The sequence below is a fragment of the Anolis carolinensis genome, chromosome 4 (assembly GCF_035594765.1).
Source record: "Anolis carolinensis isolate JA03-04 chromosome 4, rAnoCar3.1.pri, whole genome shotgun sequence".
Taxonomy (NCBI): Eukaryota; Metazoa; Chordata; class Lepidosauria; order Squamata; family Dactyloidae; genus Anolis; species Anolis carolinensis.
Genome location: NC_085844.1, coordinates 247,788,235 through 247,804,510, shown reverse-complemented (window position 1 = coordinate 247,804,510; position 16,276 = coordinate 247,788,235). Strand labels below are relative to the sequence as shown.

Genomic DNA, 16,276 nt, shown 5'->3' with positions numbered 1-16,276 from the left:
GTTCCCATACGATTTCGAGCATATACTTGCATCAAGTCAGGGTCAATAACATGAAAGCACCATTGTCTAAAGAATTACATGTTGTTACAGCATAGAAAACCAATGGGATTGCATGATGGTTAAGATGCTTGTGACGTAGACAACATTAGACGAATGGGGAAATGATCTTTGTAAGCCAATAAGGATATGCTTGCTAACTTCTGTGAGGTGATAAAACCCTTGCAACCATTTTGGAAATTCGGACAAATCCTTTGATTGCGTGTATGCATGTTTTTGTCTCATTGCTATGGCCATGCAATAAATAGTTCTTTTGCAGTTTGAAGATCCAACTTTTGTGGTGTTTTTCCTCGCCCTCTTCACAGAAAAGGGGCCTCCTGCTTTTGACTTTGGATTGAGAGGCGTATTTTTACATCTTTTTCAGCAGCGCCATGTTTCTCTCCATCCCCACTTTTTCTCTGAATCACCCAATATGCATGGCTATATAAGCTAATATATGAACATATATACTAGGAATGGGTGAATAAATCGGAATCCTTGTTAATCACAATAAGTTCGTTAATCGTAATACATTCGAATGGGGTTCCGAGGTGGTTTGGAGTTTCTGAATTAACCTTCCAATTTGTAGCGTTGGAGCCCATCCTCAAAATATAAGCGTTTTTAACCAATCTCCTGCATCGGGCTTAAGAGCCCCATAGAAAGCATGCCTGGAGCATTTTCACTCCTGGATGTAGCATCGAAAAGGAGGAGGGAGAGAAGGGGCGCATTTTGCAAGAGTATGCCCTCCTGTGCGCAAAACATGGAGTGAGGAATGGGTGGAGGGAAAAAAGGGAGGAAAGGGTGCACTGTTTGCTGCTGCTCCAACCGACCAAGAACCATGGGTTCAGAAGCCTGGCATGTCCAGCTCACCAAAGGACTGAATAGGACTAACTAGATAGAGCAAACAGATGTGTTTATTCACCTTAGGCACAAAAACTGGCATACCTCAATGCAAACATACAGAAATAGGTATAGGATCTTGACAAATGACTTCTACTGCACTGAATATTGACTATTCCAGATCATGGCAGGCAAGGATCTGCAAGCTGGTTAACTGGGATATGCTGTCTTTCATTGTTGCAGATTGTTTTTTGGGATTTGAGGGAATGTTGATAAATTCTCCCATCTCCCATGTTGGAAAGCCAGCAAGAAATCCTAGGCAGAGGGTTTGGATGCCCCACTTTCTCGGGCACTCCCAGGTCTACATCCTGGAGTTGTCTTGCTATGTTCTTTTCTCAGAAAAAGGCAAAGGAGGAAGAAACCAGTGAGAATCTTGCTCAGGAAAAGTCCAACCCAGAGGCCAGTGGGGTAGGAGTACAGCAGGCAATCTGTTGGGAAAAGACAGTGGATACTCCAATGAACTTCATCATTTTAATTATTTCTCAACTTAACTTGCTCCACTCTGAATATTAGTGACCATCAGTGACACATTTAAATTTCAGGCGGGGACACAAAGTGGATAGTAAATTGCAAACCGATGCAGTTTTATACAAAACACAATTACTTTCAATGATTAAGGCTCTCTTCTGATTTGATCAAACTTGACCTGAAATAATCCTGTGTCCAGTTCTGGGCAAAGTCATTCAAGAAGGAAATGGACAAGATGGAAGGGGTCCAGAGAAGGGCCACCAAAATGGTCAAAGGTTGGAAGCCAAGCCCTGTGAGGAGCAGATGAGTGAATGGGAGAAGTTTGGCTCACAGAAGAGAAGGTTGAAAGGGACACGAGAACCATATTTAAGTATTTGACAGGAGGTCCTTTTGAAGATGGAGCAGGCTTTGTTTTCTTCTGCTCCAGAGACGATGGGTTCATTGACACTGTAGAATTAATACAGCTTAATTGCTGTGACTCTATTCTTTGAAATCATGCAAGTTATATGTTGGTGAGGTACTAGTGCTATTTGGCAGAGAAGGCTCTAGACCTAGTAAAACTACAATACCCATGATCCCATAGCATTGAACTAAGGCATTTAAAGTGGTGACAAACCAAACAGTGTAAGTACATCCTAGGATATGCAGCAACAGACTTTTAAAAAAAGAGTCCACCTAAACATACTGTCTTGGATGCTATGGTTAGAATCATAGAATCATAGAATAGTAGAGTTGGAAGAGACCTCACGGGCCATCCAGTCCAACCCCCCACCAAGAAGCAGGAAATCGCATTCAAAGCATTCAAAGCAAAGCTTTTGACTTTGAATGTGTTTGATGGGTTTTAACTGATTTTTAAAATATTGTTTGTGTTTAATTCTGTTTCAATGTTTGTATATTTGTATATTTTAAAGTGGATACCAATGTTTTTATGTCAGGCTGCCTTGAGTCCCCTTTGGGCTATAAATGTAATAACAAAAACAACAACAACAACAACAGCAACAGCAGCAGGAGGAGGAAAATTGGAATCTGATCGAATCTCCTTCTCTGAATGTTTTTAAACACAGCCTGGATGGCCATTTGTTGGGAGTGCTTTATCAATGCAAAGAGAAAATCATGGATTTGGATAGAACTCCAAAACAATAAAATACAATATATTCCACAGATTCACCTTCTTTGGTGTATGGCCGGATGATTAATGTTGCTGTTTGGTTAATTGGAGGCTGGAAATTATGTCTGACCTGGCAAGTAAATATGGACATATTCTTCTCTTCAGTTGCCCTCACCACCAGAGAATTCTTGAGAGAGAACAACCCAACGGAATTCTTGATCATGGGTTCATCAGTTCCCATTTTACTCTTATTATTCATAAACCAGGCCACATTTATGACATTTGGATAAAAATGTTCCACGTTGCAGATGAGAGTCACCATGCCATTCAGGTGGACAGGAGGAGGTGGGTAGGTTTCCACTCGTACATTAGGCGGAACTGTACAAAAAAAGAAATAGGTTTCAAGATGTTACAACGCATCTAGAGCAGGTATGGGCAAACTTTAGCCCTCCAGGTGTTTTGAACTTCAACTCCCACAATTCCTAACAGCCTACCAGCTGCTAAGAGTTGTGGGAGTTGAAGTCCAAAACACCTGGAGAGCCAAAGTTTGCCCATGTCTGATTTAGAGAGATCTTTTGTATTCTAAGCAGAGTTGGACTGGGATTGAATTTTGCCTTGACTTTGGATTGCAGCTGGAAAAAAAAATCTCCAAACTTGATCCTGGTAATAGCCTATGCTCTTCTGCTGAAATGTCACACAAATGTTACACAGGAAACTGGTTGCCATTTTGGATGAAAATTTGGCAAATTTTTATCCATCCCAGGACACTTTTCTAAGAGAAAATGATCCAGAAATTGATTTCCAGGCTCTGAGAAGGTCAAAGGGATTGTGAAGCTTTGAGGACAATTTATATTAGAATATTTTGAGAAGGCAGCACTGTCCCCACCCCCAAGGTCTTGAGTGGGATGATGTGAACACAAATCCTTAGAGTTATACTTGATTGCAAATAAAGCCTACAGCATAGGCATTCAGTGGCTCTATCACAGCCTGTCAGTTTTTATTAATCTATTATGCTATTTATGGAACCTATCATCTATTGTTTTAATGATTACTGTGTTAGGGTGAATGGTTTGCTTTTAATTGTTTGTTTACTGTTGTCTTATTGTCAAATTTTATCTTTGTCAGCTACATGCAATTATGAAAAAATACATTTTTCTACTTGCTGCAAGAAAGCCACCTGCATAATTTTCACACTGTTCAAGATTTATTTTGCGCAAAAGGTTGCACAAGGTTTTTGTGTGTGCAGATAACTTGGTTGTCTGCACAGGAAACAAGTTTACTACATAATAAACTTGCTTGCTGTATGGAAAATTTGTTTACGGCACAGAAAGCAGAATTTTCTTTGCAGAAATGTTATCAATGCAAATAAAAGCTGTTTTCTGTGTACAAAAATCTCACATGCATTTTCATTCTAGAACAAACCCCGAACATTGTGATCTTCCAATTCTGCACAAACTGTGATGAGATTACACAGGGATGAAGCCAATCTATGAAGGCAAACAACCAACAAAGACTCCAAGCCCCAAAGGTCTCAGTGCACAGTAGTTGTGTGCATTCAGGACTTACTTTGTCCCGTTTTGTGTTCCGGCTTTTGGTGGGGCCCTGTTCTGTTTTCATCTGACCTCCCAATTTCTCTGTGACTGATTTCATTTGTTATGTTTTGTCTTCTGGGCCAAAAGATCTGTTTTCTTTTGACTCAAAGCACCTGGGCCTATGGATACAAGCTTTGGGCCTAGGCGCCTGGGCCTCGGGCACTCAGCTGTAGGTCCTGCAAGGCCCGGGTGCCGAGGCCCAAAGCCTGCACCTGTAGGCCTGGGAGCTTTGGGCTTAGAGGTGTGGGCTTTGAGCCCACACACCCGGGCCTCGCAGGGCCTACAGCTGACCAATCTGAAAGGCAGGCTTGGAGATGATACTAAATATATATATAAATGTATATAAATAAGATACTATCTTAACTGAAACTTTAAAATCTTAAATTATGTTATAGCCACTGTTTGTTCCTTTTATTTAGACCCACTCTAGGAAAAAAGAGAAGACATAAAAACACAACTAGAAAGAGGAGCATAAAGGGTATACATATGAATGTACTATTGTAAGTCTCTATGTCAAATTTATAATGACATTTATGTGGATATGTTATATGTTTATATGTTTTTGGTTAATTCATTATAATTTTCCCAGATTAATTCACTTGAAGAAGACCTAGTCGAAACCGGTCGTGATCTACTGTGACCTACTTGCTCTTCAGCACAATGAACTGATTGAATAAGTGAACAATTATATATAGAACATATATTGTTGAGGGATCTACTGTGACCTACTTGCTCTTCAGCACAATGAACTGATTGAAAAAATGAACAATTATATACAGAACATATATTGTTGAGCTACAGTCATTTTTGATGTATGGATTATGTCTATTACAATTGTGAATTCTGAACATATTGTATTTTATTCTATATGAGTTCTTATGTTATACTTGTTGACTGAACATTGCTAAAGCAATCACTACATTTGTGGGTATCTATTACTTTTGTGCATAACCAGGAACTCTTTTAATTTACACCAGTGTAGGATCTTGGCCCTTTGATGTCAATTTCAAGACAGAGAGCAAGCAGGAACTCAGTAGGGTCCTGTCTCAAGGGTGTTATTGATCCAAGAGTTCCACATCAAATTCTAGAGAGCAGTGAAACCTCAAGTAAATGAACTGATTTGCCCCAGTTTCTTTAAGAAGCCAGTTCAGGGGTTTTTTTTTGCCTGAAGGAAGTTAAATGATGCAGCAGGATCCAAAAGGTGGTTTTATATCAAGAGTAATTGTGAAAGAGCTTCCTGGTGTGAAAAAGGAACATGGGAGAAGACCTGCAAAAGGGGAAATTGTCCAAGAAAAGGAAAGTAGAAAATGTGTTTCAAAAGATGGGAGAGAAACTAAAGCAGAAAGACTGTCCATCTGGAAATATAGGCTCAAACCCTACACTCGGATTGATTTATATATGAGTATATACAGAAGCCATTAACCTCTAAATCCCTCCCATCACTAATGCCTCATTAGCTTGCCTTTTTTGTCTGTGGATAGGGCAACTGTGCTCCAGAGAGCCCTTACGACTCCAGAAAGCAAACTGAGGGACTCCATGCTTCCCTCCTTCCGCTCCCCCTGCTTCAAGAGCCATGGAGGTAGAGAGGGAGGCACTGGTGAGCTGGTCGCTCCCCCACGGTCTGTTGCTTCCCTTCCACACAAGAGTAGTGACGGCAGAAAACTCTTTCCTGTGAGGAGAAAGGTTGGGCAGAAGTGGCTATGGCAGACTGCAGCCAGGAAATCAGAAGACGTTTACTTCTTGGGAGGAGAGCAATGGCCAACCTCGATAAAATACTGAAAAGCAGAGACATCACACTGGCAATGAAGGTCTGCATAGTGAAAGCAATGGTACTCCCCATAGTAACCTATGGATGTGAGAGCTGGACCATAAAGAAGGCTGAGCGAAGGAAGGAAAAGAGATGCTTTTGAACTTTGGTGCTGGAGGAAAATCCTGAGAGTGCCTTGGACCTTGGCAAGAAGGTCCAACCAGTCCATCCTCCAAGAAATAATGCCTGACTGCACACTGGAGGGAAGGATATTAGAGGCAAAGTTGAAGTATTTTGGCCACATCATGAGAAGACAGGAAAGCTTGGAGAAGATCATGATGCTGGAGAAAATGGAAGGAAAAAGGAAGAGGGGACGACCAAGGGCGAGATGGATGGACGGTATCCTTGAAGTGACTGGGTTGACCTTGAAGGAACTGGGGGCGGAGACGGCCGACAGGGAGCTCTGGCGTGGACTGGTCCATGAGGTCACGAAGAGTGGAAAACGACTGAACGAGTAAGACAACAATGGCTATGGCTAGAAGATGTGATTGTGCACGTGTTCCAAGCATGGAGGTGGTTTCTAACACTGCCCAAGTGTACAGTTCTCGCTTCCTTTCCCTGCAGTAGACATAGAATAAGACTTTAAAATTCATAGTTAAAAATTTGACTAGGTAGCCTAGCTGGAAGAGATTGGTCTTCAATTGTCTCTTAAATTTTGACAGATGATTTAGCTATTGAATCTCTTCCAGTGGCTTGTTCCCAAGTTAAACAATGTTTGTTTTAAACATGGGAAGTTGTTTTACCTCCTGGACTGGGTACAAGGTGGGATATCAATAAACATATTAATAATAGGCTGACAGCTCTTCTGTAACTGCTATTTAAACAGGCAGCTCTCAAGTTTGCTTGTCATTGAGAAGCCCTTTCACACAATGTACAATTTCCTCTATGTTTGAGATGACAGTGAATAAGACTATGTGACTATGTGATAGTGCAATTTATGATTGGAACGGCTCCTGGAATATGCCTTTGGACTGCATGATTTTTAAGTAACTGGTTTTAAGGTTATGATGTATTAATTACTGATTTTAATGTACCGTATATACTGAACATAAACTGAGGTCCTAATTTTACCATAAAATACAGGGAAAACTTACTGGCTCAAGTATAAGAGAGGTGTGGGAAATGCAGCAGCTACTGGTAAATTTACAAAATAAAAATAAAAGTAAATACCAATAAAATTACATTAATCAAGGCAACAGTAGGTTAAATGTTTTTGAATAATTACATAAAACTGTAATTTAAGATAACAATAAGAAGATAAAATTATCCAACTCTGATTACATATATTCTTGAGAATAAGCTGACCTGAATATAAGCTGGGCAGGACCCTCACTTGAGTATGAGCCGAGGAGGGCTTTTTCAGCCCTATAAAGGGCTGAAAACCCAACTCATACTCAAATATATATAGTATATGTTTTGTTTTATCCTATGTATGTATTTGTGGCATCAAAATGTGCCTTTTTTGTGAGCCACTCTGAGTCGCCTTCGGGGTGAGAAGGACGGAATATAAATGCAGTGAATACATAATAACAGTGATTCCCAAAGTGGGTGCTACCGCCCCCTGGTGGGTGCTGCAGTGATCCATGGGGGCGGTGATGGCACCTATTAGGAGATGGGGCAGGGCCAGGGGAGGGGCGGGACTTCTTCCGAAGTGCCGGAGACAGGGCTAAGCATTGAGGTGCCTGTTAGGACACAGGGGGTGGAGCTAGAGGAGTGGGTGTGGCTTCTTCCCAAGAGCCTGAGACAGGGCTGAGAATCTATACCTTTCCTGAGGCGCCTGTTAGGACACAGAGGAGCTAGGGAAGGGGGCGGGGCCTCCTTCCAAAAGCCCAAGACAGGGCTGAGCCTCTATACTTCTCCTGAGAGGCCTTTTAGGACTAAAGGGCAGGGCTAGGAATGGGGGCAGGGCTGAGCCTCTAATACCTCTCCAGAAGTGCTTGTTAGAACACGGGGGTGGGGCATAGAAGTTCAGCCCTGTCAGGCACTTGGGAAAAGGCCCCCCCTCCTCTAGCCCCCCCTCCTCTAGCCCCCCCCCCCCCGTGTCCTGGCAGGCACCACAGGACAGGGATAGAAGCTCAGCCCTGCCTCAGAGCTCGTAACTCCGCCCATCCCAGTCCTGGCTGCCCATTGGTGGCCCTGCCCACCTCCCCCTCCCAGCCCTGCATCTTGGACTAGGGGAGAGGCTCAGCCCCTCCCTCTTGAGCAGGAGCCACACCCACCCCTCTAAGCCACGCCCCTCTTTCCAGGGGGCGCTGAGTAATTTTTTTTCTGGAAAAGGGGCGGTAGGCCAAATAAGTTTGGGAACCACTGCTTAATAATAAATAGAACATATCTCTCTCCTTGGACCCAAAGAGGCCTTGAGCAGGACTTACCAATCACAGAAACCATGGTGCCTTTCCCAGCAGTTTCTTCCACCTCTGTTCCTGATGTCTTTTTGTATTTCACACAGTAATAGGTCCCAGCATCTTCAGGTCGAACGTTACTGATGGTGATGGAGAAGTCTGTGGGGGATTCAGGAACAAGCCTTGTCACTCGAGGAGAGGCGTCTTTTTGAGTATAAATGGCCGGCTGGGTTCTGTCGGGGCCCTTGTACCACCGGACTCCTCCTGGACTTCCGCTCCCCATCAGGATGCAGTGCAGAGTTAACTCTCCTCCTGTGGACACTGACAAGGTCTCTGGTACTTGTATAATCTCTTGTGTCTGGCCTCTGACATCTGCAACAAAGTAAATGGCATGGCATTGTCTCTTCTATTCTCTAAAGCAGAACTTCTTAAACATTTTCCACTTGAGACCTCTCTCCACCCAATACATTTTTTCATGACCCCTTTCTGCCTGAAATATTATTACGCAACATCAGGTCCATAAAATAATTCTAAAAATCGAACTTTTACTGATAATAACTCAGCATTTGTAAAATTTGCAAAAAACAAACCCGAACTGATTTTCCTTTTTAGGAAGAACAGCTGAAGCATTTTCTGCAGTCTGCTGTGAGCGCTGGATGTTGTCGGTGACAGATTTATGAAAATGGGTGGTGGCATTCAGAAACCTTTAATTCTCACTTTGGCAGAGTTGGATGAAGTATCCTGCCTTTTGAAAAATAGATCAGTACAAAGATATCATGATAACTGACAGCCATTTTTGAATTATTTAAAGAAAGCTTAAGATGATTGGTCACTAACATTTTTTGTGATAAATGATTAGGAATAACTGAAGAAGAACATTAACAAGACCAACAACATTGAATAAAATGATATGTGATCTATGGGTGTGTGAGAGAGATCTCAAAAGCTTTAAAAATATTCAAAAACATTTGGAAGATTTTGAAGAAGTAACAAGTTTGAAAATAAACTGGAGTAAGTCTGAAATGATGCTAATTAGCAATAGTAGAGGTGAAACAGAAGAAATTAAAAAGAAATGTAAGATTAAAATTACTGAAAGTTTTGCACCCCAACCATGGAAATCCCTATGGCCACAGCACTGCGCAATATACCAGAGTATCAGCAAGCAGTTTATTGTAAAAACACATAAAAATATATAGGGGATATTAGAGCTGGATTCTGCTGGGGGAAAGGGGCCAGAGAGTGAACCAGTTTCTGAGCTGAGCAGACCGGCATAGGGATCCTTTGCCCTAATCATTTCTTAGCAATGAAAGATAAGGAGCTGCAAGAGAGAGAAATTTCTCCTGATAGGGAAGTTTCCCCTGAGAACACACCTGCAGTTAGTAGAAGTTTGAGGCTCAGTTTTAGGGAGGTCAAACTGAATTTGTGAGAAATCCTTAAAGCAATAGACCATATGCCAAAGGCAGGATTCATGGCTTGTGGTCCTTAAATTAAAGGATTGTTTGCTTTAGAGTCAGGTCAGGCAATGCTGTATTACCGTGAGGATCTTGGGTCCTGGTTTCATGTTCCCGTTCAAGTTTAAGTCCCTTGGGAAAGTCTTGTATTCATGATGATGATGATGATGATAATAATAATAGTAATAATAATAATAACTTTATTTTTATATCCCGCCACCAACTTTAACCAAATAAAAACACATTTAAAAGTGCAATAAACATATAATAAACGAATTAAACAATTAAAACAAAGTGTAAAACATCATTAAAATAAATCAAAACCAATCTCAATAACCAGAACCAGGACTATAGTGGGCATATCAAGATTAGAGAGGGTGGGGGCTGGGCATGAGCTTGTGCAAAAATAGATTGGGCTGGTAAAGTGCTGACTTCAATCTGACAATTATTTAGAGCTGGGCAGTCATAGACAGGGGCCTAATCATTTGCAAATGGGTATTGGAATATCCATCTTTTAAGTTCCTTACAGAAGGTAGACAGAGGAAATGCTAGCCTAATCTCCCTAGAGAGAGAGTGCCAGAGCTGGGGGCCACCACCAAGAAGGTTCTTTCTCTCGTCCCCACCAACTGTGCTTGTGACAGTTTGTGGTTTTGGGTTTTTATGAAGTTCCTGTTCCCCTGGTTTTGGATGTATGCTTCCTGTTTTTGGATTTATGAATCGTGCTTGTGGATTTATGTCTGTGTGATGATTCCTGGCATTCTCGATTTTACACTCCTATTGAACAGACCTGCTGTTTGGAGTATTGCCTCTTAAAAGCCCCTTTCCTTTGGCTTTTTGGACCTTGTTTTTGGACATTGCATTTCCTATTACTTTTTTGTATTTTTGCCTTTTTATATTTGCTTTTACTTTTCTCAATAAACTGTTTAGTTAATACTACTGGACTCCTGTGTGGTTTGAGGGCAAAGGTGGTTTCCAGGCTTGGGTGCAACAGTAGCCATCAACCATCTAAACACCTCCCTTCAATATACTAAATTTACACCAAGGTGAGTACATGGCATTTTTACCTATTCCTCAAGCTTCCCATTTTTGGCTCCAAAGGGGTGGCTGCGTGCCCTTGGGAGATCCTCTGAGAGGAAACAGGTTATTTATTTATTTTGTGTCAAAAGCACAAGCATCTAAATAATTTTAGACCAAAAATGGGCAACAGTGACTGCATTGTCTATAGCTTTAAGTAGTTCTTCCTCTGTGCATGAGGCAGGGCATTGTGGGCAAGCATAGCGATGTCGAGTTATTTGTTCTGCTCCAAAGTTACACAAGGTGGAGGATTCTTTTAGGTCTTGCCATTTTGCCAGGTTGTCTTTTGATCTGCCAATTCCACATCTGAGTTTGTTCAGGGACTTCCAAGTTGCCCATTCTTGGTTTGCCTCTGGAGGAAGATCGTTGTGGGGGACATCCATTTGGGATTTCCTGGTTTGGCTGCCAAAAGGGATACTCTTGCTGTTGTTGGAGGAACATTAGTGGTGGTTTTCCTTGATTTAAGTCTACTGGAAAGAGGCTGATAGCCATGCAGTTGGCGGCTTTCGCAGTGTTCAACCTTATTTTTCTCACAATTGACAGGAAAAATGGTAATAGCTCCAAAGCACTGTTTTCCAATTTCATTTTTAAGACTCCTGTTTACATTTTTTGTTTCGAGTGCGGGGAACATTTTTGACAATCTATGTGGCTCCTGGAGTGTTTTTGTCCTCTTTGTTCCAAAAACATTATCAGTATGCATTAGTTCAGATGTAAATCTAGAGAATAATAGCTAGAATTTATGTACATGTTCGCAGATTGTACCATATGCTAGATTTTTTCAAAAAAATAGTATTTTAACTGTTTCTACATTTTGATAGCTTAATTCCTTTTTAGCTTTAGTGTGCTGTGAATGTTAATAATAATAATAATAATAATCCCCCCCTGTAGGTGCCACCTTGCCTTGGTGGGGGGGCTTAACTACTCCAATGATGACTGAGAGCTGTGCTGGCGGTAGTGTAACTACCGGCAAGTCCAACCAAGCCAGAGAGGCCTCAGCTGAGGAGCAGAACTAAGAGCACCTAACCCATTAGCATTATGGAGAATCAAACCAAAACAAAGTCTATACTGGCTCGGTCGTCGCCCAGGATAAAAATGACCACAGTGGTTGCTGCTGATTCTGGACATGCATCGACAAGTGGGCTACGGAATCAAAATACAAATGAACAGTCACAAAAGCGGCAGAAGTATACAATGCCAGAAAACTGCACAGTTATGAAATGCTATTACAAATCAGAACCTCAAAAGCGTGGCTACCAAAAAAGGATGCAACAGTTGTGGAAACAAGAGTACCCTGACTCACAGATAACAGAACCCCGACTGGCTGACCAATGAAGATTCATAATCAGAAACAAAGTGTTCAGTGAAGTTGAACTCAAAGAAATCCAGAAAATCTGCAAAGCAAATTACCATCACACCACAGCACAGACAGCAGCAGAGATTCCAGCAACATTTGGAATGGTGGAACAGATTGAACCAGAAGAAAGTGTGGAGCCTTTGCAAGAATTTGAAGAACCAGCACTTGAAACACCTGCTGAACTACCAGGAACCTTGACAGCAAAACAACAAGAGCTCAAGGATAAGATCATGGCTCATGCTGCAGCAAATGCAATAAGAAAGCAGCTGCCAACTCTAAAAACAGTGCCCAAGAGACACCTGGCGCCTTTAATGAAAGATGTGAATACAGTACTCTCCACTGTCCAAATAACATCAATTGAACAAACAAACCAGTATGCCTACAGTGCAGCAGTGATAGTAACAGAAGAGCTTGGGCTCCTACAACCAAGTCAGCCCCAAAGAAAATCGACTGGAAAACCAAAGTGGAAGGTCAGGCTACAGTTGAAAATCAAGAAACTTAGATCAGATGCAAAGTAACCTGAAAAATATGAAAGAGAAGAAACTGAAGAATGACAAAATCAAGCAATACCTGATCAGAAAGTGCTAGCTGAACACCAGAAAAATTGAAGAAGCTTTGGAAATTGTGAAAGAACAAATTACAGCAACAGCCAGAAAATTGAAAGATATGAAGCCAGAATCATCCAGTACAGACAAAATCAACTATTTCAATCAGACCAAAGACGGTTCTACCAGAGTCTGAACCAAACAACAGACACAGTAACCATAAAGCCAGAGAAAACTGCAACAATGAAGTTCTGGAAAGAGCTTTGGGAAAATAATAACTACAACAAAAACGCTGGGTGGATAAAGGAGTTTGAAGGAAAATTCTCACAGAACAAAATGGAACAGATGGAAATAACATCTGAAACGATCAGCAAACGAGTGCAAAAAGTCAAGAACTGGACATCGCCTGGTAGTGATCAACTTCATGGATTTTGGCTCAAACATCTGATTAGTTTACATGGAAAAATGGCCCAACAATTCAATGAGATGCTGCAGAAAGGAAGTATTAGTGAATGGCTAACAACTGGAAGCACATACCTGATACAAAAGGATCCAGCAAAAGGAGCAGCACCAGGAAACTACAGGCCAATAACGTGTCTGCCCACTATGTTTAAACTACTGACTGGCATCATAGCTGACAGAATTCAAGACTATCTTGAAGAAAAAAAAGCATCTTGCCAGATGAACAGAAAGGCAACAAACAGAAAAGCAGGGGCACAAAAGACCAGTTATTAATTGACAAAATGAATCTGGAGAACTATAAAAGCCGAAAAGCTAATCTTCACATGACATGGATTGACTACAAATAAGCCTTTGACTCACTCCCACACAGCTGGATCATCAAGTGCCTGGACGCCATCGGGATTTGTAAAAACGTTGCCACCTTCATTGAAAACACGATGGAGCACTGGAAAACTGAACTGTTTATTGGAAATGAAAGCTATGGACTTGTCAACATCAGAAGAGGAATTTTCCAGGAAGACTCATTGTCCCCTCTGCTTTTCATTATTGCCATGATCCCTCTGTTAACAATCTTACAAAAAACAAACCTCGGCTATCAAACATCTAAAAAATCTCACAAAATTTCGCATCTGATGTATATGGATGACCTGAAGCTATATGGGAAAATGCAAACTGAAATCCAGTCCTGACTAACACTGTCCGAATTTTTAGCATCGATATCAGCATGGAGTTTGGTTTGGACAAATGTTCAACAGTGGCATTGAAGAAGGGAAAAATCATTGAAAGTGAGGGCATAAATATGCCTAATGGTCAAACAATAAAGCGTCACCAGCCAGAGGCCTATAAATATCTGGGCATATTACAGCTGGACAACATCAAGCATGAACATGTGAAAACTCTGGTCAGCAAAGAATACACACAAAGGGTCAGAAAAATTCTCAAAAGCAAGCTCAATGTAGGCGACACCATCGAGGCCATAAACACCTGGGCCATACCTGTCATAAGATATACTGCTGGCATTATAAATTGGAAACAGACGGAACTGGACAATTTGACAGAAAAACAAGAAAACTCATGACCATTCATTATTCACTGCACCCTCGCAGTGATGTTGACCGGCTATATCTGCCTAGAAGATCAGGGGGCAGAGGACTCTTACAAGTAAAACAAGCAGTCAAAGAAGAAGAACATGCCCTGGCAGAATATGTAAAGCAAAGTGAAGAACCTGCTTTGATTGAAGTCAAAAATCAGAAAGTCATCAAAGCACAGCAGACAAAAAAACAGTACAAGAAAACCGCACTACAAACTAGAGCTGACAGCTGGCACAACAAAACATTGCATGGAAAGTTCCTTGACAAAACTGAAGGAAAAGCTGATAAGGAGAAGAACTGGCTCTGGCTCACGAATGGGACCCTGAAGAAGGAGACAGAAGGCCTGATCCTTGCAGCCCAGGAGCAAGCCATCAGAACAAAGGCAATTAAGGCCAAGATCGAAAAATCAGCTGATGACCCAAAATGCAGACTGTTCAAGGAAGCCGATGAAACCATTGATCATATCCTCAGGTGCTGTAAGAAAATTACAGACTACAAACAGAGGCACAACTATGTGGCCCAAATGATTCATTGGAACTTATGCCTCAAGTACCACCTCACAGCAGCAAAGAACTGGTGGGATCACAAACCTGCAAAAGTATTGGAAAATGAGCACGCAAAGATACTGTGGGACTTCCGAATCCAGACTGACAAAGTTCTGGAACACAACACACCAGACATCACAGTTGTGGAGAAGAAAAAGGTTTGGGTCATTGATGTTGCCATCCCAGGTGACAGTCGCATTGACAAAAAACAACAGGAAAAACTCATCCGCTATCAGGACCTCAATATTGAACTTCAAAGACTCTGGCAGAAACCAGTGCAGGTGGTCCCGGCATTGACAAAATTACAAAATAGGCATTGACAAAATTACGATCTGCCAACTGCAAAAGGCGAACTGGGATCTGCGCACATCATCCGAAAATACATCACACAGTCCTAGACACTTGGGAAGTGTTCGACTTACGATTTTGTGAAACGAAATCCAGCATATCTACCTTGTTTGCTGTGTCATATAATATAATAATAATAATAATAATAGTTTTTATCTTACCCACCTCTCCTTATGGCTCAAGGCGGTGTATAACATAGTTAAACTGAAGCTGAAAGGCTATTCAATGGTAATCAAGGTGGCCAATTGCAACATTCACACCTGCCTCAAACTGACAAGAGTTTTCTCCCACCCTGAACTTTATTCCACAGATATACAGGGTGTTTGAAAAAGAACTCCCTAGTTGTAATGTAAAATACATTAAAACTAGGGAGTTCTTTTTCAAACACCCTGTTTAAACCCAAATAGTCTAGTTTCCAACAGACCTTACAACCTCTGAGGATGTTTGCCATAGCTGCAGGTGAAACACCAGGAAAGAATGCTTCTAGAACATGGCCAGACAGCCTGGAAAACTCACAGCAACCCAGTGATTCCGGCCATGAAAGCCTTCGACAACATACAGTTAAAACACATCATAAAATATTCAATGAAATTCATATATTAAAATACACATCTTAAAATACACAGAACAAATATTAAATACAGTAGAGTCTCACTTATCCAAGCTAAATGGGCCGGCAGAAGCTTGGATAAGCGAATATCTTGGATAATAAGGAGGGATTGAGGAAAAGCCTATTAAACATCAAATTAGGTTATGATTTTACAAATTAAGCACCAAAACTTCATGTTATACAACAAATTTGACAGAAAAAGTAGTTCAATACGCAGTAATGTTATGTTGTAATTACTGTATTTACGAATTTAGCACCAAAATATCACAATATATTGAAAACATTGACTACAACAATGGCTTGGATTATCCAGAGGCTTGGATAAGTGAGGCTTGGATAAGTGAGACTGTACTGTACATTCGACACAGAATACAACTTTAAAATTCATAGTTAAACATTTGACAGGGTAGCCTTACTGAAAGAGATTGGTCTTCAGTTGTCTCTTATATTTTGACAGATGATTTAGCTGTTGAATCTCTTCCAGTAGCTTGTTCCCAAGTAAAACAACTTTTGTTTTGAATGTTGCTTTACCTCCTGGACTGG

General features: G+C 41.2%; 1 protein-coding gene across 4 annotated transcripts in view; it reads right to left on the bottom strand.

Moving 5' to 3' along the window:
* Positions 1 to 932: 932 nt before the first annotated feature.
* LOC100555627 (signal-regulatory protein beta-2) overlaps positions 933 to 16,276 on the bottom strand; it is a 36,653-nt gene continuing 21,309 nt past the window's right edge. For 3 of the 4 annotated variants that reach the window (XM_062979103.1, XM_062979102.1, XM_062979104.1), the window contains exons 4-6: positions 8,284 to 8,625; positions 2,573 to 2,890; positions 933 to 1,364 (exon numbers count right to left, since the gene is read on the bottom strand). In XM_062979103.1, the coding sequence (XP_062835173.1) occupies positions 1,192 to 1,364; positions 2,573 to 2,890; positions 8,284 to 8,625 (833 nt within the window). In that variant the 3' untranslated portion in view covers positions 933 to 1,191. The remainder of the gene's footprint in view (positions 1,365 to 2,572; positions 2,891 to 8,283; positions 8,626 to 16,276) is intronic. The other variant, XM_062979105.1, reaches the window with a different exon arrangement.